This window comes from Pleurodeles waltl, chromosome 7 (genome assembly GCF_031143425.1).
Source record: "Pleurodeles waltl isolate 20211129_DDA chromosome 7, aPleWal1.hap1.20221129, whole genome shotgun sequence".
Classification (NCBI taxonomy): domain Eukaryota; kingdom Metazoa; phylum Chordata; class Amphibia; order Caudata; family Salamandridae; genus Pleurodeles; species Pleurodeles waltl.
This window is the reverse complement of record NC_090446.1, coordinates 704,523,326-704,545,550: the sequence shown is the minus strand read 5'-3', so window position 1 is coordinate 704,545,550 and position 22,225 is coordinate 704,523,326. Positions and strand designations below refer to the sequence as shown.

General features: G+C 46.3%; 1 protein-coding gene across 4 annotated transcripts in view; it reads right to left on the bottom strand.

Moving 5' to 3' along the window:
* Positions 1 to 2,182: 2,182 nt before the first annotated feature.
* SHROOM1 (shroom family member 1) overlaps positions 2,183 to 22,225 on the bottom strand; it is a 182,949-nt gene continuing 162,906 nt past the window's right edge. For all 4 annotated transcript variants that reach the window (XM_069244732.1, XM_069244731.1, XM_069244734.1 and 1 more), the window contains 2 exons: positions 21,389 to 21,661; positions 2,183 to 7,687 (listed from right to left, as the gene is read on the bottom strand). In XM_069244732.1, the coding sequence (XP_069100833.1) occupies positions 7,433 to 7,687; positions 21,389 to 21,661 (528 nt within the window). In that variant the 3' untranslated portion in view covers positions 2,183 to 7,432. The remainder of the gene's footprint in view (positions 7,688 to 21,388; positions 21,662 to 22,225) is intronic.

Genomic DNA, 22,225 nt, shown 5'->3' with positions numbered 1-22,225 from the left:
CCAATTTTTAACCCCTACTGACTTCAGGGGGATGAAATTGCAGATTTTACTCCTGAGGTGGAGAAATGGTAACGGATCTAATAAACAAGTAGCAGTGCACAAAGTTGAAATAGTAATTAACGGTAATAGAAAAGATGCATTGCCAGTAATTCATCGGGCCCTAACATTTTATAATAAATGCTTCACTCGGGCCTTCAGCAGGCTTTTAGTGTCACTACCCTGCCTGCAACTCCCTCCTCCAAACCCCCCAAGTTTCCCCTAGAAGTCAAGTGTGCCTATGACCTTTTGCATTAGCAGCATCATTCAAGGCCCTATGTATCACCTCACAAAAGCGGTACGCAACAGCAAACCTAAGGTGTGAGTAAAGAAACAGATGAGTTCAGGAACAAAGAAAAGAGATACTTATTTCCTTATTTACTCATGGACAATGCCTGGGATAAGACTGCCCTGGGTGCCTAACGCTGCGCGTCCACAAATACAACTTGGCACAAAGGAAGATTGAAAGGAGGCTTGGGAGTGACGCCGGAGACATCATGACAGGTATCGCATAAGAGATGACTAAGGCCTAGAATGGCTGTTGTGGCTGGGCTTGTTGGAGGGTATGGAGAGCAGATGGGTGCATCTCATTCCCCTCACCCATTTAACGACTGTTGCTTATGTACCCAGGCTTAACCAGCATTGATCAATGTCATTAAATCAACTTCATCCACTCCCTTGCACCAGAACCTACCAGATCCAGTTCCTGTGCTTACAATGGAGTGTGAGGGTTTACATTTAGTGCAAGGTAATACCTTTTCTTCCTAAAATAAATATATATATATATATATATATACACAGGGAGTGCAGAATTATTAGGCAAATAAGTATTTTGACCACATCATCCTCTTTATGCATGTTGTCTTACTCCAAGCTGTATAGGCTCGAAAGCCTACTACCAATTAAGCATATTAGGTGATGTGCATCTCTGTAATGAGAAGGGGTGTGGTCTAATGACATCAACACCCTATATCAGGTGTGCATAATTATTAGGCAACTTCCTTTCCTTTGGCAAAATGGGTCAAAAGAAGGACTTGACAGGCTCCGAAAAGTCAAAAATAGTGAGATATCTTGCAGAGGGATGCAGCACTCTTAAAATTGCAAAGCTTCTGAAGCGTGATCATCGAACAATCAAGCGTTTCATTCAAAATAGTCAACAGGGTCGCAAGAAGCGTGTGGAAAAACCAAGGCGCAAAATAACTGCCCATGAACTGAGAAAAGTCAAGCGTGCAGCTGCCACAATGCCACTTGCCACCAGTTTGGCCATATTTCAGAGCTGCAACATCACTGGAGTGCCCAAAAGCACAAGGTGTGCAATACTCAGAGACATGGCCAAGGTAAGAAAGGCTGAAAGACGACCACCACTGAACAAGACACACAAGCTGAAACGTCAAGACTGAGCCAAGACATATCTCAAGACTGATTTTTCTAAGGTTTTATGGACTGATGAAATGAGAGTGAGTCTTGATGGGCCAGATGGATGGGCCCGTGGCTGGATTGGTAAAGGGCAGAGAGCTCCAGTCCGACTCAGACGCCAGCAAGGTGGAGGTGGAGTACTGGTTTGGGCTGGTATCATCAAAGATGAGCTTGTGGGGCCTTTTCGGGTTGAGGATGGAGTCAAGCTCAACTCCCAGTCCTACTGCCAGTTCCTGGAAGACACCTTCTTCAAGCAGTGGTACAGGAAGAAGTCTGCATCCTTCAAGAAAAACATGATTTTCATGCAGGACAATGCTCCATCACACGCGTCCAAGTACTCCACAGCGTGGCTGGCAAGAAAGGGTATAAAAGAAGGAAATCTAATGACATGGCCTCCTTGTTCACCTGATCTGAACCCCATTGAGAACCTGTGGTCCATCATCAAATGTGAGATTTACAAGGAGGGAAAACAGTACACCTCTCTGAACAGTGTCTGGGAGGCTGTGGTTGCTGCTGCACGCAATGTTGATGGTGAACAGATCAAAACACTGACAGAATCCATGGATGGCAGGCTTTTGAGTGTCCTTGCAAAGAAAGGTGGCTATATTGGTCACTGATTTGTTTTTGTTTTGTTTTTGAATGTCAGAAATGTATATTTGTGAATGTTGAGATGTTATATTGGTTTCACTGGTAATAATAAATAATTGAAATGGGTATATATTTATTTTTGTTAAGTTGCATAATAATTATGCACAGTAATAGTCACCTGCACACACAGATATCCCCCTAACAAAGCTAAAACTAAAAACAAACTAAAAACTACTTCCAAAAATATTCAGCTTTGATATTAATGAGTTTTTTGGGTTCATTGAGAACATGGTTGTTGTTCAATAATAAAATTAATCCTCAAAAATACAACTTGCCTAATAATTCTGCACTCCCTGTATATATATATATATATCTGTCCTTTTTAGGGTTTGTACCAGAGAGAGGAGATTTTTGGTGCTAAGAACAAATTGCTTCATCTATAGCCTTTAAAGCTCATTTCTTTTGGATGTCAGAACACTGCGACTATGTAGACTTAAAATTACCCCACTTACTATACTTTACATCACTCCATTTGAATTACAGAGTTCTCCCTTATAGGAGAGTTGTTGCTTAACTGTGTCCAATTCTATTATCCTTAAATCTCCCAGACAGGGCACAATCCAGTTAATTTGCAGATGTGTCAAAGATGCAGATGTGTTGATGTTGGGATGGTGCACAAATTCACACATGAGCGCATGTTGCTCACCCGAAGGGCACTGAGCTGACACCATCAAGCTGCTTTGAGACAGTACAGTACAAAGAACAAGCAGAAACTGCAATCAGGATCTCAAGCTGCAAAGCGGAAAGGCTCTAAACGTAATTTTACTGTATAATGAACCGCGCGGAGTTGTGAACATCATCTTACTTAGCTATCAGGGCCAAGGGACGTGCGCTGGAAAGAACATGGATAACAATACTAATACCAGTGAAGTGAGTAGTTGAAAATTGGTTTATGGAGTTCGGGTCAGTGAAGAGAGCATGTATGCGCAAAAAAATACAAAATGGTATTACCCTTACTGTTATTTTACAATTGGTTCATCTGACCACTGGTAGCTCCGAGTAGAAACCCTACTGAGTGTTATCATGGTTTTTTGGCGCTCTATGACTAGGTTTGGTCAGGAGCCTAGGGGTCTTTTCTGGGAAGTTGGCGAAGAATGCAGATATGCATGAAGTGGAGTTTTGCCAGCGAGCTCCCAGATGTTTGATCACTGAAATGTCACTCAGACTCTCTATGTAGGTTTAAATGGCGGGTGGGGGGAGGGGGGGAGAGGAGCTGTGATGTGGGCAGGCACGGCTTTACTTGCACCCCTGTAAACGGCAGCAGGGCCTAACTAGAAGAACAGCACTCGCCATCAATTTTATTCTACAAATGATTCTTCATAAGGCTTGCACAACAAAGGTATCTTGTCAGGTTCTGCTGCTGTGGAACAAAACAACACATTGTGCAGCGGCTGGGGGGTTGTAAATCACGTGAATGCAGGAAGGAGAATGTAAATTTCAGGGGGAAAAAAACAAAAAACACAAAGCACCTTTCATTCTCAACCCTTGATAGAGATAAAGGTTTTATTGTCCCATTCTGTGGGCTGGTAAATGTTAACTCCCCGTCGCTTTTTACTGAAATCTCACGGATGGTTTTATCTTGCCATTGTGATCTATTGGTTGAGGCCGCACCTCTGCTATCTGCAGAGGGCGGGGGGAATCTCGCGAGTTGGCAGGTAGGAAAGGGACGGGGAGAGAAATGGTACCTCCACGTGTACTGGCCTGCGAGGGTGCGGATGCCTGCAGGTGAGTGTCTCTACCCAAAAGTCAGTCCTAGTGGCCTCGTCAGTGCCTGTTTACACTGAAACCCGGCCTGTGCGCCGCAGAGAAACACCACTACCACATAAAAACACACACAATAGACTTGGGAAACGGGTCTCCGCCCTTCTTCTTAAAGAGCACTCCAGGCACTGAGGGTGAGATTATGTAATCAGCGAGTGGCTGGGGAGAGGCCAGGATGTTGTTTAGCCACTTTTGAATACTAGGCCTGGAATCTGGTACTCCATCACACCACACATCAGTCTTCCCCACCCGTCCTGCGCTCCAGCAAATAACCTAAAACGTAGCCCTTCGGGGAATACCCCATCCACCACCAATGGCGTGCTGCTCCTCCAGCCTCAGCGGAAATGACATTCAGGACAGGTCTTGAAAAGCGACCCAGAGACGTTCTATCCTGGGCAGCTTCCGGGCTACACAGGAGCTCTGTACTACATGCCAATACCTGCCTACAGACACGCACGATGAATGCATGACCGACTTCCCAGGAGATGGGATGGAAACAAAAACGGGTCAATAAAGTAAGGTGGGCAGAAGCAGCGGTAATGAGACGGAAAGAGCCTTTTCAAATTACGCGGTTCTTTAAAAGCAAGAAAACCAAGTTCATTTATCAGGATGAAAACCTTCTAGCTAGATGACCGTATTAGAACTGCACGTCAACAATCTAAACGAAATGAGTGCCAAACGAGGTAAAAACAGTAGCATGCCTCAATCATCCTAGAAGCCAGGCTGGAAATGAACAGAATCGTGGAAGGATAGCACCGAACAGCTGGGAGGTTTTCTACCCCAGGTGGCACCTTGTTCATAGCAGACATTAAAAGGCATGCAAAGCCCAAGCTAATTTTGACCACGCTATAAGGTATAATAATGATTGTCCACATGTACGCGACTCCATTAAGGTCAATGTGGTGCATTTTAAATAAACATATGTATTTCACATGAGCCCTGAAGCTTGAACAGTATAAAATCATCACGCTGTTAGCGACATTAAAAAAAGAAATAGCAATACTTTCATCTTTAAGACATGCACACTCAACAAACTGTCGTAAAAACATAAAATGATGAACGCTCCATGAAATGCACACAAACAGCAATCACCTAAACTTAAGTAAAGCTTGGTCGCAAACGTAAACGTCAGAGCGGTGGCTTCGTTAAAAAGAATCGTAAAGTTTTGTAACAAAAGAACAAGCGAACTGAGCCACAATTCTTTTGAGACCGGTATTTTTATAATGATTGCCAAGCAACTATCGCTCATACCAAACCTGACAACACAAATATAGCTAACATTGGAATGAGGAGCCTGTCTCCTGCTTCAACCTGCTACGTTTGACATTACGTATTCACGCCAGTGGCAGCACAGTCCTGTGCCGCAAGAGAGCGCTCTGGGACCGTAAATGCTTGAAATGAATAGGTTCTATAGATACAGCTGTTCTTCAACCCGAATTATGAGCTGTTCAGAAAGCACGGGTTGAAACATTCATGCCCATGTTTTAGAAGAAAAACATATTTTGACATTACTAAACATAACACCATTGTTCGCAAAAATATTAACTGAAACGCTGCATACTACCGCTGTGCATTGTAAAAATCGGGCACTGGTCGATTTGAATGGCGAAAAACCCCACATAAAACAGTTACATTCAATACACATTTATTTCATGGTGACGCCGCCTGGCATGCAGCATAGTAGAAGGAGTACAGAGTGCCAAGGATTTCAAGGCTTCTCGCGGTCTCATCTATCAAACACACAAACACCCTGCCCCTGAAAGGCGAACTTCGTCTTCAAGTGATATCAATCACGATATCCAGGCGACTCGTACTACAAATGGTATGTCTGTTTCTAGTGCCGTTTCCATTGGGACCGAAGGGTGCAAGCCCCTTAAAGTTGTAGTCGCGATACAAGACACCGTGAAACTCCAGGTAAAACAATGTACGTGCTTTACACCATTATTGATTGACAGGTGAACGTTTCCTGCCATTGTAACAACACTCAATGCTTTAGGGAGTACACAGCATGGGGGAAAGGCCTGCGGATGCGTATTAACAAACGTAGTAATTTCAGTGCTAGAGTGAGGGGAAGAGGGCACAAGCTGGTAAACGCATCACTCGCCTGGGTTTTCAGGGCGCCAGAGTCCATTGCTCCTAGGAACGGATTTCAAGGCCCGGGCATCGTCCAGCCGTGTCAGGAAGTGGTGGTCCGGGGCAGACTTTGCTGCTGAGCGATGTCCAGCAGCCGCGTGAGTACGTGAAAGGGCAGAGGTGGTCACGCAAATGGCACTCACGGCCTGGAGAACCTGCAAGGACCACTTGCCACTGTAAACAGCTCACCACTTCTCAGGCAAAATCACCACGGAACAGAAACGCAACACTGTAATGACAAGGTAAAACCACGCCTCTAAAACATCGATCTCCAATAAAGCTACACGGCGAAAGGAAATTATAAATACACTTCTGAGAAGAGTTTCTGATCTGCCAATAAATATTGTGTGGAATAAAGGAAGAAATGTAATAAATTATAGAAGGGTGTGGTGGGGCATACTAACCCTGGCTCCCATCTTTTTAAAAGACCCCTGCTTGAAGCAGTTGCAGGGGTGACTGAGAAGGTCCCTACATCCTCAGCTGTGCTCTTATGCTAAACATCTCATTAGCTCCGTTCAGGCTCACACACAAGGCAGAGGGCTTTGGAAAGTTCCTTCTGAGAGAAGGCCCGATCGAGAAGTCGGTCCTTCTGTGGTAGATCTTTCATTCATATCACACCACTAGTGGACTACTGCACCCACAATGCCTCAAGGCTTAAATCATACTCTGGAAACACTCTGATGAGAATAGCAAGCCTTTAGCAATTCCAAAACTCTACTTGACTGAAGGGACAGTGCCTCAGACTGACTCCATGGTTCGTTTAACCTTTCAACATCTTCCTACTGGTATCCTCTCCTCCTGGTATGCAGACCGTGTCACTCTTATGGTGGAACACGTGGTAAAATAAAACTCTTGCACAACTCTGCACACCACCAGTAGAAACCTTGTACCTTCTTTCGGACCATCTCTTCTGCTCACTCAGAAGACCCCATTTGTTTTGAAAGGACAGAAATACAAAATAAGGGACAACGTTAGAGAACACAAACTTGGAAGACAGTCTGAACCGGGGCTACTATAGCAATTCCCTATTTTCCATGCAGCGCTTAATACTGTTGATTATCTTGCTTCTAAGCGCTCCCAATTATTGCCGAGAAGGGGACTGAGGCACACAGGGATAAAGTGATTCGCCCACCTTTACACAATTGGGTTGAGTGAGGACATCACAATTGGAACATATCTGTCCTGCGTTCCACGGTCGACGATTTTGTAACTAGGTTACATCTCCTTTAAGACAAAAACTTCTGCAATATGAGAGCCGATGGCCGGTTTCAATTTCCTGTGGCACAGTAGAAAGTGTTTTGTTTCCCTGTGCAGCAAAGAATCCCATCAGTAGCAATCAATAGCGCAGAAGCAGATACCACAGCAAGAACATTTGAGCCCTTGTTTGCAACCGCGAAGGACCTATCTGCCCCTAATTGGGCAAATGAATGTGGCTTCATCATGCTGGGATGCTGTCCTGCAGTCGTTCCAGCTGCTCCTCATGAAAGCGAATCTTCTCATCCAGGTCCTTCTGCTCAACCAAGAGGCATGTCTTCAGCTTTACGAAAAGCTGGTAGTCCTGCAGCTGCTGCTCACTAAGGTACTTGGCCAGGATGCCTGAGACCACCTTCTCCCGGCGGTCCAGGTTCTCCTTAAGGTCCTTTGCATCCTCCCGCTGCCTGGACAAAAGGTTGTACCTCTCATTGAGCGACTGCTGTAAAACACAGGGAGGAGACAAGTCACACAGGGCCATGTCCAGGAACAGCATTTTTTTAAAAAATAGCTACAACTTTTAAGTTAACTTTTTTTGTAAAATGTTTCCAACTTCAATCACAACAAACCACCACATTAGGCTTAAAGTGTTATCAGTATTCTCATTTTAAAAGTTAATAAAAAGAGAAGCAAAACGAATATAAGAATTAAGAACAAGAATCCTCATCACCACAGAGAAATTATCCTTCCACCTAATGATGCTTGGATCCACCTCAGATACAATCTTTCCCTTGAGACTGTCGTCATGGATTATACCAATATTTCTCAGTTGTGTAATATGCAATCTTTACATTTCAAAGGAACATATCATATAGAATATAATATATTTCTTTGGCAAGCAGTGGTACACGACTTCAGGCTGTCCAAGGCATTCTCATGTGAGCTCTTTACAATGGGGACCCACCTACGTTTTCCTGGGCAAGAGACCACTGTCTATATCGCAGATTTTGTGTTGGTCCCTAAATTTAGAATTCATGAAATCGATTCTCTTTGCAAAACATAGGAGGGTTCAGCATGTATCAGCATTCTTTCATCTATTGGCACTTGTTTTCAATCTTGCTCTAATGAGAAGATTACACATTTGTCAACTGTTGTTGGAAACATTTTTGGTGAGTAGGTTACTGCCAAGGATTATTTTAGCTGAGCAACGGATACCTCATTTAAACAAGATAGATGCCTTTCGCACAGCATTACTATCTAGACTTTCTTCTCAACAGAAAGGAGTAGTGTGTGCAACAGCTTTGCAATGCTTTTCACTTTATGGGTAAAGTGAGAACTTGCAAACCAGCCAATGGTACTTGGGCAAAATCAGTTACACGCCAGGACACCGTTTGATGGTGGTTGTCCGATATTGTAAGCCTTGACGTTCACCAGAAAGCAAGCTCCCTGGCTTTTAGCCAAGTGCTCAGGCCCGGAAACTGGAAGAAAACCAACAATAAATAGGTCTAAGTGCTGCAAAGAAAACCTGCTCTACAGGTTTGAGCGAAGTCTTAACTAACTTGCTTTTTGGCGGTGTGATGAGAGATGTCATATTCCATCTGTAGTCGGCGAAGAAATTTCAACACTATGGCAGGGTTAAAAATAATAAATAGAAGAAGCAGCCACACTTTAGGTTCTAGGGTTCCAGGCAACAGCTCAGTATATCATAATTCAAATTCAAAGTCACTCTAAATGCGCCCATAAGACAACTACCACTGCATTTCAGAGACGTCTGCTTTCATACAGACACATGCACGAGCATGAGGAAACCTTCGGGACCTACAAGGACACATATTTTATACAACGCCACATGAAGGAGAGTAAGGCTGGTGGGAAACTACTAAGTACTTAGATCTCCGAAACACCCTGTGAAGTAGAGGAGCGTTCTCTTCGCCAGCGTTAGTTTTGTTTCTCCAATGGAGCGGTTGCAACACACCCAAGCACGAATGGTGCTTAATCATTAATTTTATAGCCAACGTTGACACCCTGAGGCTCCAGGTACGCCCTTTTCTTTATAATGTGATAACGACTCCTATCAAGAATTGCTTTTTTTTTTTTTTGCATCAGTCTCCAAGAGATGAAAAATAGTTATACCCAATCTACAATTCAGCAAAGGTAATACACTTAACAAGCTCATGAAGTTAGGAAATAATATCCTGCTCGCAAAATCTCTCATAACACTGAATGTACAGCAAAAAGATGCTCGCGGCTCTGACAAAAACACGGAGTTTCTGGGTTTCTTCCTCCCATAAAATCTACTCTTTATAGGATTTTTTTTTTACATGCAATTGTTTAACAGTTCACCAACTCCTTTATGGTGGTGATGTTGGTGAAGTATAAAATAAAAAAACTTCATGTGGCAGCAAAAGTCCATTCTTTGACACCTGAGGGAGAAGACAATTTGATTAGTTTGGGAGGCTGGGATTTCACACCAAATGTCTTTGTTCCGATATGTGCAACATAGCCACTAGAGACAGGTAGAGAAAACAGAAGCAACAGGATGATTAGAGATGGTACAAGCGTACATACACTTTTCTGGCTTTGACCCCTTAACCAAAACACTTGCTTTTGAAACCACATTCCCCACCAACACCCTCGCCCTTTTCTACCAACCCTTCACCCCCTCCCCCCGTCTCTCAATCTGCTTCTGGGTCACTTTGTTGAAATTTGACTTAAACATCAATGATTTACAGAACATACTGCTACCCTATAGTATCACCTGAACCTTAAAAGTTTTTACAAAGTTGACTTCTCTCGGACTCTAGGACAACCAAGATGTCTTTCCTCAGTTCCTGCTACCTCACCTCCATAGGCCTCCCATGGCCTCCCACCAAGTAGCTCACCATTGGCTGCTGGGACATCTGGTGTGAATAAGGTTCAATGACTCTTCTGCCCACCTGCACATCCTCAAGTAATTGTTTGAGTGGCGTGAGGGAAGGGGGCTGAGAGAAAAGCCTCCTTGCTTTGCGTCACTGGTCTACTTGGCACCATGGCAGAAGCTGTCCTAGTGCATATCTGTTACTCAGACCTTGCCTGCATCTATTGAGGCACTTTGAAGATGAGGTCCTGTTGTCCCTCCCTGTCTGAGGCTGGCAGTCACGCATGGTGCTACTGCCATGGCGGCAGAGCGACAGGAAGCAAGCCTTGCTTATGCATTGCCATTTGTAGCTGTACCTGGGTATTGGGAGTATCAATGGGCATTTAAATCTATGCCTGGGTATTTGAGGCTGTGCCCGGGTGCATGATGGCTACACTAGGATAGATCTGGCATTACAGCATGAATTTGGGCAAGGTGGTGTTAAGGCATATAAGGCTGTACTCAGGGACATGTACATTGTAGAATCATAGACCACTGCAGCACACCTGGCACATTATACATAATCAATCTATGGCAAATAAATATATAGTAGCATATGTTTTTTATTTTATTAAAGTTTCTCTTTAAAGATGTTTCACAAAAAAAAAAAAAAACATAAATGTAATTTCAAGTGATATAACCAGGGCCGAAGGTCACAAAACATCACTTCCTGTGATTTGACTGGAGTAAAGGAACACAGTAATGTAATGTCACTGCGTGTGATGTCATCATGGGACCCACAGTGCATGACATCCTTTCAGCTACCTTCTGCATGTTGGTGAATTGACATACGTAGAAGACCCTAACACAGCCCCAGTGGAGGTACGGTTGGGCATTTTGGAGTTCTCCTGCCTCAGGGTAATCATCACCCAGTTAACGTGCGTAAAGGGTATGGGGAAAAGGTGCCTCGTTCTTTGGTTTCCACTGTCACGCGATACCAGGATATCACTCAGACTCCAACCTGAAGGAATTCGCTAGTTGAGATGAGCTTATCACAGACTAATCAAATCAAATCAAATCAAATCATTAGCATTTATAAAGCGCGCTACTCACCCGTGCGGGTCTCAAGGCGCTAGGGACAAAGGGGGTGGTTATCGCTGCTCGAACAGCCAGGTCTTTAGGAGTCTCCGGAAAGCGGAGTGGTCCTGGGTGGTCCTGAGGCTGGTGGGGAGGGAGTTCCAGGTCTTGGCCGCCAGGAAGGAGAAAGATCTCCCACCCGCCGTGGAGCGTCGGATGCGAGGGACGGCGGCGAGTGCGAGGCCAGAGGAGCGGAGGGGGCGGGTGGGGACGTAGAAGTTGAGCCGTCTGTTGAGGTATTCCGGTCCCTTGTCGTGGAGGGCTTTGTGTGCGTGGGTGAGAAGTCGGAAGGTGATCCTTTTGCTGACTGGGAGCCAATGCAGGTGTCTCAGGTGTGCGGAGATGTGGCTGTTGCGGGGTACGTCGAGGATGAGGCGGGCTGAGGCGTTTTGAATGCGTTGCAGGCGATTTTGGAGTTTGGCGGTGGTCCCAGCGTAGAGGGTGTTGCCGTAGTCCAGGCGGCTCGTGACGAGGGCGTGGGTCACGGTTTTTCTGGTGTCGGCGGGGATCCAGCGGAAGATCTTGCGGAGCATGCGGAGGGTGAGGAAGCAGGCGGAGGACACGGCGTTGACTTGCTTGTTCATAGTGAGAAGGGGGTCCAAGATGAAGCCGAGGTTGCGGGCGTGGTCTGCGGGGGTCGGTGCGGTGCCGAGGGCCGTGGGCCACCAGGAGTCGTCCCAGGCGGACGGGGTGTTGCCGAGGATGAGGACTTCAGTTTTTTCAGAGTTCAGCTTTAGGCGGCTGAGCCTCATCCAATCTGCGACGTCCTTCATACCCTCTTGTAGGTTGGTCTTGGCGCTGGCGGGGTCCTTGGTGAGGGAGAGTATAAGTTGGGTGTCGTCGGCGTAGGAGGTGATGATGATGTCGTGCTTGCGTACGATGTTAGAGAGGGGGCTCATGTAGACATTGAAGAGTGTCGGGCTGAGTGATGAGCCTTGAGGTACGCCGCAGATGATCTCAGTGGGTTCTGAGCGAAACGGAGGGAGGTAGACTTTTTGGGAGCGGTTTACGAGGAAGGAGGCGATCCAGTCCAGGGCCTGGTCTTGGATCCCGGTGGAGCGGAGGCGGGTGATTAGGGTGCGGTGACAGACGGTGTCAAAGGCAGCCGAGAGGTTGAGAAGAATGAGGGCGACTGTTTCACCGTTGTCCATCAGGGTTCTGATGTCGTCTGTGACTGAGATGAGGGCAGTTTCAGTGCTGTGGTTGGTTCGGAATCCGGTCTGTGAGGGGTCGAGCAGGTTGTTGTCTTCCAGGAAGGTGGTCAGCTGTTTGTTGACGGTCTTCTCTATTACTTTGGCTGGGAAAGGCAGAAGGGAGATGGGGCGGAAGTTTTTCAGGTCGCTCGGGTCAGCCGTAGGTTTCTTTAGTAGGGCGTTGACTTCGGCGTGTTTCCAGCATTCGGGGAAGGTAGCAGAAGAAAAAGAAGAGTTGATGACGGTCTGGAGGTGCGGGGCGATGATGTTGTCGGCTTTGTTAAAGATGAAGTGCGGGCAGGGGTCCGAAGGGGCGCCGGAGTGGATAGAGTTCATGATGGATTTGGTTTCTTCCGTGCTGATGTGGGTCCAGTTGTTGAGGGTGATGGTCGGGGATGTGGGTTCGGTGGTGTTAGGTTGGGTCTGGTGTCCGAAGCTGTCGTGGAGGTCGCTGATCTTGCGATGGAAGAAAGTGGAGAGGGATTCGCATAGATCCTGTGAGGGCGTGACGGCGTTGGCGCTGGGGTTGGAGAACTCCTTGACGATGCTGAAGAGTTCTCTGCTGTTGTGGCTGTTTTTGTCCAGTCTGTCGGTGAAAAAATTCCTTTTGGCAGTGCGGATCAGGTGGTGGTGTTTGCGGGTAGCATTCTTGAGGGCGGCCATGTTGTCAGCAGTGCGGTCCTTGCGCCAGGCTTTCTCAAGTGCGCGACAAGTTTTCTTTGATTCTTTGAGGGTGTCAGAGAACCAGAGGGGTTTCTTGGTGTTGTTCTGTCGCTGCGAGCGTTTGAGGGGAGCAAGGTTGTCTGCGCAGTTGGAGATCCAGTTTGTGAGGTTGAGGGCTGCGACGTTGGGGTCGGTGGTGAGGGTGGGTTGGTTGGCGGCGAGTGCGGCGAAGAGTTGCTCTTCAGGGATCTTGTTCCACTGTCGGTGAGGGATGGGTTGAGTGCGGAGGTGGCGGGTCTCGCGTCGGAATGTGAAGTGGACGCAGCTGTGGTCGGTCCAATGAAGGGCGGAGGCGTGGCTGAAGAAGACGTGTTTGCTGGCGGAGAAGATAGGGTCGAGTGTGTGTCCGGCGATGTGGGTGGCAGTGTTCACCAGTTGTTTGAGGCCGAGGTTGACGAGGTTGTCGAGCAGGGTGGTGGTGTTGGGGTCGTTGTTTTGTTCCAGATGGAAGTTGAGGTCGCCTAGGAGGATGTAGTCCGGTGAGGCGAGGGCGTGCGGGGAGATGAAGTCGGCGATGGTGTCGCTGAAAGGGGCGCGAGGTCCGGGAGGACGGTAGACGAGGGATCCTCTGAGGGTGGTCCTCGGGTCGGTGCGAATCTGAAAATGCAGGTGTTCAGCGGCAAGAGGGGAGTCTTCAGTGGAGGTGGTGACGCTGATGGAGTCTTTGAAGACGATGGCGATGCCTCCTCCTACTTGGTTGGTGCGGTCTTTCCTGGAGATCTTGTAGCCTTCGGGGATGAGAGGTTCCTTTCGTTTTCACTGATTTCTAGTTTTATCAATTTTGCGCTTTTTTGTAGCACACACGAGGTTTAGGGTTGCAGAGGAGCACTTAACAGATTTTCTTTTATTGCAAGAGAGAGAGAGGGAGAAAGAGAGAGAGAGACAAAGACGGGGCAAGATGCACTTATTGAGGTCTTCTCCTTAGGCCCAAGGTCGCCCTTAGCTATGGTGCCAGGCAAGAAACAAGGCCCCGGTGGATTGTTGTTGGCAGGGCAGACTGCTTGCCTGTCCTATCAGGCATTTCCTCTCTGGCTTGGGCCACTGTAGGCTGGTGTTTGAAGGCACAGAGCCGCTGCCGATATCTCTGCCACGTTTCCAGCTCCTACAGGTAATTACAACAGGCAAAGCGAGTGCTTTATGTAAGAGAGAGGAAGGATCAAGAGTCAAAAGAAGGAGGCAGGAGAGAGAGATGAGAGAGGAGTAAGGAAGTAGGGCTGGTTTGAACCTTTTTACGAAAGCAGCTTTTGGTTTCCAGTGCGACCCTGGCTGTGGGCTGCTCATACTAATAATAATAATGTTAACCTGTTTCAGGCTTGCTGACACTAATCTGCCATTCCATAGTAATGTAAACAACAAATATCAATATCACCCAATTAAATGGCACTTTAATGGTACTCTCCAATCTGGAAGCCAGGTACCATCAACCTCCACACCTAGTCTGCACCTGCGCTGACCGCCGGGCCAGCCTCCTCCAGCCTCTTCATCACTGCTAATATAGAGCACATTCAACGAGTGTTTTTACACCATCTGTGTTAGGGAGAGCATGGGAGATTGGACTACGTTTACCTCACTCTCGGACAAAAGTGTTGCTAGCGAAAGAAGGCCCGATGACTTGACAATCTGTTGGGTCATTATTTAGGAATTTGATTCTCTGAGGATACCCCTCTGATATATACTTCTTTACCTGAATGACAAACTAAGTTTGGAAGACTTCCTAACTTTGCAGTGAAAATACATCAAACAACTCAAGTATTAACGAGCTCCTGGGAAACAATATGTACAAGGGTCCATCTGAAGTGTGTACTACCAAGGTACACTTTATGCACATAAAGTCTCTTTTGAGGGAGCCCATTCCCGGGGATTCTAACCTTATTTCGGTTGTGAAATATACCCACTGATGTCTTGGAGGTGCAACTCATGGGCTTTGAAATGGGCAAAGTGTAAAAGGATTTGCTGTTTGCATTGCCTGAGCGAGGCAAAAGGAAGTTCACCTGTTCTCTTGCCATTTCCTCTGCTGGCTTTTATTAATGTTATTGTAGTACTGTGGAGAGCCAGATGTTGGTTGTCATGTGTGGAGAGCCAGATGTTGGTTGTCATGTAAGATGGTGTCTCTCAAGTAATCACCCAAGTTATTTTGTGTGGAAGGGTGTTAAAATTTCAAGGTAGCTCACTTTTAGGTTGTCCATGACTTATTGATGACTTGTGTGTGTAACAGACCAAAGATACATCCAGTAGGAGCAGGACTCTGCTGATTGCAGTTTCCTTATAGTCTAGAACCACTGGGTCCAGTGACTGCCCCGGATTCCCTGAGATCTCCTGGCACCTGAAGATCTTGACTGTGACCAGCTGCTCTCAAGATACAGGACTTTGAAGTTTGGTACACACTGGACATGTCCATGTGAGCGCAAGTGTTAGTCCAGCACCTTGTCCCTCTTCATAGACAAAAGACAAGTTATGCCCCTAAGGGTCCCCCCCTTATGAACTTTGCCCGTGTGATGCTAACAATATACTCCTTGAAAGCCCTGTTAACTGTATGATGAGACATTGACAATGGTCCTTCCAGATTCCAAAACAGCCATTTGGAATTGGGTTGAATGCTGGTTCCATTTTAGGTAGTAGATTTTTGGCCTTATTGCTTTTTGTATTTTTGTGCTATAAAAAGTGCAACACTTGCTAAATACCTACAGTGCTGGCCATCTTTTACCCAGGATCCCATGATGCTAAGGCGGATGTCTCATACCAAACTTGTAAAATTACATTCTTTCTTTCACCAATGCCCAAATGTTAGATTCGAAAAATACACATTGTAGCAAATCAAAGAACAAACAAAGGTTGCAAAATGTTTCTTTTGGCCATACTATCCTGCTTTATTTTAAAATCTGGTGTTTTTAACTACTGAATTATAATAGTGTCTGGGGTCTTAAATCAGCACTAGGCCTCTCTGGAGTTTGAACATTTCCATACAGTAACTGTGCTACACTTTACGCTTATTTACATGTACTCAAAGACATAACTCCATGTATATAGCACTGAATGAACATTCAGCAAACTGAGTGCAATAAATTGTGTCATACAGTATCTGAGTTCCAAACTCCTCTACTGCTTCTTGGAGTAAGCATTGACGTGTAGAATCATGTGTACTAGTGAAATAACTTTCATGTGAAGGGTAATAGAACCCGAGGCCTGGGAACACCAGTTGTAAATGGTATTATCCATCACAAATCCTGCAGAGTAACTACTAACTACCCCATTGGCTAATGAAAGGACCTCATTATCATCGAAATATTGCCAGAAACCTACTACACATCAACACCTCTGCTCACCTCCTTTAAAAGAGTTAATACTGTATCAGCCATTGCTCTGTCGGCCTTTAATTTGAAACACAAGCTCAATTTTAGGTTTCGCCTGCACGTGTGCTTGCGCACATGCTTGTTAAGTTGCGCTTGCATGCATACTTGCAACATTTTTTGTTAGTTAAAAAAAACTTAAAAGGGGCTTGGAACCAGCCCCTTACCTTAACTTACCATTGGCTTACTCCAACGTCGCTTTGATTTACCTGCTTTGGATTGGCCAGCACGTCGTCTTTACGTCACTTCCTGTCACTGTCTTCTTGCCAATCTTGCTGTCAAGTAGCCTGTGGGCCAGGTATTCCTTCAGGTTCCTTCCCATTGGACACTGGCCAGTGTCCTCTGCTTCACTGTCGCCTTCAGTTTGTGATCCATCTTGCTGTGCAGTGGGACAGAGAAGAGCCGCTGGAGCAAGGAGAGGACAGTGTTGAGTGACTCCACCCTCTTTGAGTACCCGCGTCCTGCCAGGCTTGGTGCAACCTGCCCCTCTGCACAGACCCCGTGTCTCGCTGCTCGATCTGATGGAGACCGATCTTTGCTCCTCTTCTTCATACACAATTCCGACTTGCTTATTGGTTGAGGCTGTGAGGTCCACACACCGTTCTTTCAGCTGTAGTCGACAGGGTAATGCCGTACATTTTGGAACAGGGAAAATTTTATAAGAGGTTTGCGTGCGGTGCTTTAGTGATGATTCCCATGATGTCAGCCTCTGTTGGTTTGGGGAGAACAGCTATATTCCGGTTGTTCCAGAAGGAAATGTGGAAGACACTGTGGAGTGGGCCTCAGATGGTGGGAGTGAGTGACAGTTGGACCCTACTTGGAGTATTGCGCTGCTGACTGATGTCAGGGCAGGCTGATTTGGTGCCTGCGCACTTGGTTATCAGTTCAGTCATGGCACCCTTTTTGGGACAGATTTATATTTCATTTAAAAACATTCTAAAGGGAGAAAACATATCCTAAGTCGGTGTAGTAGTCATCGCTTGGCAACTTTTTACAAATCTGGCGATGTTGTGCAGGCGCATCAGCTTGTGTGCCAGATGAGTGACACAACAGGCCTCCACCCAACTTTCACAATGAACAAAAAAAATGTAAGTTTATTTTTAGTAATATTGAAAGTTCTCTTAAGCGATGGGTTGGACTTTTCTCAAAGCACATGCCATACCATGTTTTTCTTTGTGAACCAAAAGACTAATTGAGTTCATCCTACACTTCGTTGGCAGAATTCTTTATACAGCCATGATATTTCTTGGGGAAAAATCTGGGCTCAGTTGTTGCGGGCTCATCCAGGTAGGGTGACTACTGTTGCGATGTCACAAAGAAACTCAGGAACCAAGGTAAGTAAATACTTTTTTTGGCTCTGGAAAACAGCCTGATGCAGTCTCTCTATAAGGCTGCTTTGCTCCAGCTGTCCCTTATGTAATTCTTAAACATTGTTGTAGGAGAATGGCTCAGTTTATGGTGTACACCTATTCTGTGGTACCCTATGCTGAGTCCAGGCAACCCTTAGTGATAGTGAATAGGTGTCCAGATAGCCGAAGCTCTCTAAGCGTAGCTGAGGTGAACAGCTAAAGCTTATCCAGGAGGAATGTAAAGCATTTGCAATACCACAGTAGTCAGACAGTAACTCACCCACAAGAAAGAACCCCACAAGTGTTTAAAAAATAAAGGATACTTTATTACAGCACTACTACTAGACTAGCATTGGTATATCCCCCTTTGGAGATATCTACACACAGTATATACACAAAATAACCATCAGAAATAGCATCAAACTGTACAGGGTCCTTGGGGAGGACCAAACCATATACTAAAAAAGTGGAATGAGAGATAGTGACTCCAGCCAAGGTAAGTGTGGTAGTTAGCTAGGGGCAGTGAGGGACACCAGAGGTAAGTACAGTAAGTGACCCCAGCATCCAGGAGTAAGGCAGTTCCCACCCAGTTGTCCCATAGGCTAACACAGAGAATGTTGGTTGGAGTTTGCAGAATTCAGGACCCCAAAGAAACCAGCAGGCAAGAGGAAGGATGAAGAGTGCCCCCACCCCAGGATACCCAGAAGACAGGAGTACCTACACCTGGACCCGGATGTAGAGACGAGAAGGGTCTCTCTCTGAAGACGATAGATGCCTCTGATTGTCCAGCTGCCGTCATGATCTGTGGACCAGGCCAGTGCAACCCAGGGACAGAATACAGACATGGAGGACCTGCAAAGGAAAGGGACATAGTCCAGCACCCTTGGAGGTGCCCAGGTGGTGCAGGTGGCAATGCCCACTCTCCTGAAGGTGAAGTTCCTGCAAGTCAGTGGAAGAAGAAGTCCAACTCCGGGGACCAGAAGCTGCAGAAGTTCCCAGGATTGGTCTATGAGCTGTCCCTCGATGGTTGCTGGATTGCAGGAGAGTTAGTGATCAGCCAGGTCACCAACAAGCACTGCCAAATGCAAACATGAGTTCCAGAAGAGTTTGCAAAGTTTGGGGGACGAGTAAGGTCCAGGAGACTCTACCCACGAGGGAGAGTCAGAGATGGCCCTCAGCACATAGGAAGGCCAATAGAAGTCAGTGGAGCCCCCACGGGTGACCCACAGGCGCTGGACACAGGGAGTTGTCCAGCCCAGCAAAACATAAGCCCCACGTCGCAGTAGTTGCAGGACAGGAGCTGATCTTCGGTTTGCAGAGTGCTGGAGGCTGGGGCTTCTTGGAATCTGAAGATCTCCTGGAGGAAGAAGCAATAAGCCTTGGCAAGTGCAGCAGTCGCAGTGAACAGGAGTGCCAGTTCATTGGCAGGAGCAGGGGGCCTACAGTCTCGCAAGTTGAATAGAAGAAAAGCAGGACCCAGAGGAAGCCACAAACTCACCACCTTTGCTGCAGGATTTGCAGATGTCTGTGGACAGCAGACACCACCATCCGGTAGACATTGTCTTGAGGTGCCTGCAGTTGCAGGGGAGTGACTCCTTCACTCCAAGGGGCATTTCCTTGCGCTTCCTGGTGCAAACAGAGTCCTTGTGACCCTGAAGGATGCACAGCCTTGGACGTTGCAGAATTATTGCAAGATCCGGAGAAACAATGTTGTAATGGGAGCCTTCCCACCAGAATCAGACTTGTTCGGGTCCAGCAGTGGGTCCAGAGGCCAGGGGCAGAAGATGTTTTGCAGAGAGTCCCTTGTAGAGTCTTTCTTGATGAATCTGAGGACCCACACACAAGGGTGCCTTTAAGTAACCCAAAAAGGGGGTTGGTCACTCTCTGCATTGACCCAGCTATCAGAGGGGGCCAAGGACATCATCTGCCAGGCCTAACCAGTCAGATGCTCCCAGGGGCCTCTTCAAATCTTATTTTCAAGATATCAGAATCAAGTGGCCACCTGGCAGAGCTCTGGGCACCTCTCTAGAGCAAGAGCTGGATAGGGGGGTGGTCACTTCCCTGTCCTTTGTGTAGTTTTGGCCCAGAACTGGATCCATAAGTTCCTGAACTGGTGCAAACAGGATTTTGCAAATAGGGCACCAAATGTGCCCTTCAAAGCAGTCTGGTGGCACTAAGAGGTCACTTCAGCCCAGAAACACCTAATACACAGGAAGAGGTCATCACACCTCTCCCTTGCAAATCCTTTGTTCTGCTCCTCTGGCCTGAGCCTGGCTCACCAGCAGGAGGGCAGAACAATGTCTGGGGTCAGCAGCAGCATGGGCTGGCAGATGAACCTTGTAAGGCTGCACAGGCAGAACTGGGGGATCCCCTAGGGAACCCCCGAGCACATGGTATCATGCAACTAAGACTGGAAACGGTGCATGATTGCAACATGTTAGATACCAAACATGCCTGGGTTCAGAGAAGAAAAATATGTAGTTGGACCTCTCGTGCTGACCAGTGTCCACTACATACCTTAAGATGGCTTCCCCGAACTTACAGAGATCATGATTTGGCGTAGGTTTGTAGGAGCACCATACACATGTAGGGGGTACCCTCACACTTAGAGACATGCTCCCTGCCCTTGGGCGGAAGGGCCTACCAGAGGGGTGGACTTATAATGTCTAAGTGCAGTGGTCAGGTTTGGCAGGCCTGCAGTCACAGTTTGCATGGGCTCCCACGGGTGGCATAATATATGCTGCAGCACATGGGGGACCCTTGGTGTGCCAATGTCCTGGGTACCTAGGAACCACATATTTGGGACTTACATGAGTGCACCAGTATGCCAACTGGGGGTGTGAAAAGTTACCAACAATTACATTTAGGGGAGAGAGCACAGTCACTTGGGTCCTGGTTAGCAGGACCCTAAGTAAATTACAGTCAAAACACACGGACATCAGGCAAAAAGTGGGGATAACTATGCCAGAAAGATGGCACTTTCCTAAAATTATTAACAAAACATTGTACTTTCTATTCTGTATGACATTCACAGTGATAGAAACAACACAGAGGAAAGACTGCCAGAACACTACACATCACACTCTTAATAATGAACACTATGTGCCATAGGTATAATAATATGTACAATGGTAACCATGCTAACAGTAAAATAACAGTAAAATGGATACACAGCAATACACTAAGGACCAAAGGGCCATATGTATCAACGCATTTTCCCATTGACACATAATGTATAAAACCCTTTGATACATCTGGACCAAAATACCTCTAATTATTTGGGCGTTTATTAGCATGACCAAACTCGTTTACGAAAGAAAAAACAAAAGTGAAACCTATTGGCTTTGCCAATGCTTGTTATGATTTGCAAACATTTGTTGGATCCACATTCCAAAATTCCAGGTGCAGATCAACATTCACCAGAGGCAGAATGGCCTGTCACGCAATGGGAATAGAAATATTTACTGATATCAATGTAGTGCTGAGCATATCATGAAGTGATTATACATATTTGCTGGTCATTCCCTATTTGCCTGTGCAAAATTGGGTACATGAGCATTGGCTTTAAAAGCAATTTATTGAAAACAAGAAAGGAAAAGGCAGTTTCCTCCCACCTACCCGCTCCTCTGTATCTGTGCGCTCGTTGACTTTGCTGAGTGCATTTTCAACGCGGGCGAGTCGCATTGACAGGCACAGCAGCAAATTTACCACCTTCTCGAGATCCCCTATAAACATCATGTAGCGGTCATATTCGTTGGGTTTGCAGACTTCCTTCACCAGAGCCTCCAGCTCTGTCCCATGACCACTGTTCTCCTCCACGTCAGCAAGTAGAAGCTCATGATCCTTACGCAGGCGCTGAAGTTTTGCTTGAATATTGGATACAAGCTCTACCTGTGAACAAAAAGACAGTATTACAACTGAACGGCATGGGATAGGCACTTGATCCCTCAAGAGGCGAAAGAAAATGAGTTTTTTTTAATTAATTTAGTCAATGTCACTTCTGTAATATGGTTACTGCATATAAGGCAAAAATGTATCTGGAACTTAAATATTTCAGGGAAATTAAAAGAAATGCAAATGGTGAATCCTGCAAGTCTTCCAAAACAAGTGGATTTTCAATGTGAACTCTTCAGTTGAGAGGAGCTTCTCAAACAAAGCATTGAACTCAAGAAGGCCCACCCACCTATAACTACATGACAAATACTACACTGTAAGTGGTTCAGGTGGCTAGGTAGAGGCTGACTGCATACTCAATCAAGCTCTGGCCTAACAGTACCACAATGACCACTAGGCCTTCAGCAATGCAACCCAGGTGCCAATAATACATGAGATGCCTGGCTTGGTAGGATCTGATTTCAGACAGCCTTTCGATCTCATAGCCATGATTTTCTTAAACCTGAGTGTCAGTTCAGTGGCCTGGGGTGTTAAGAATAATTTCAGATGAGACATTGCTAT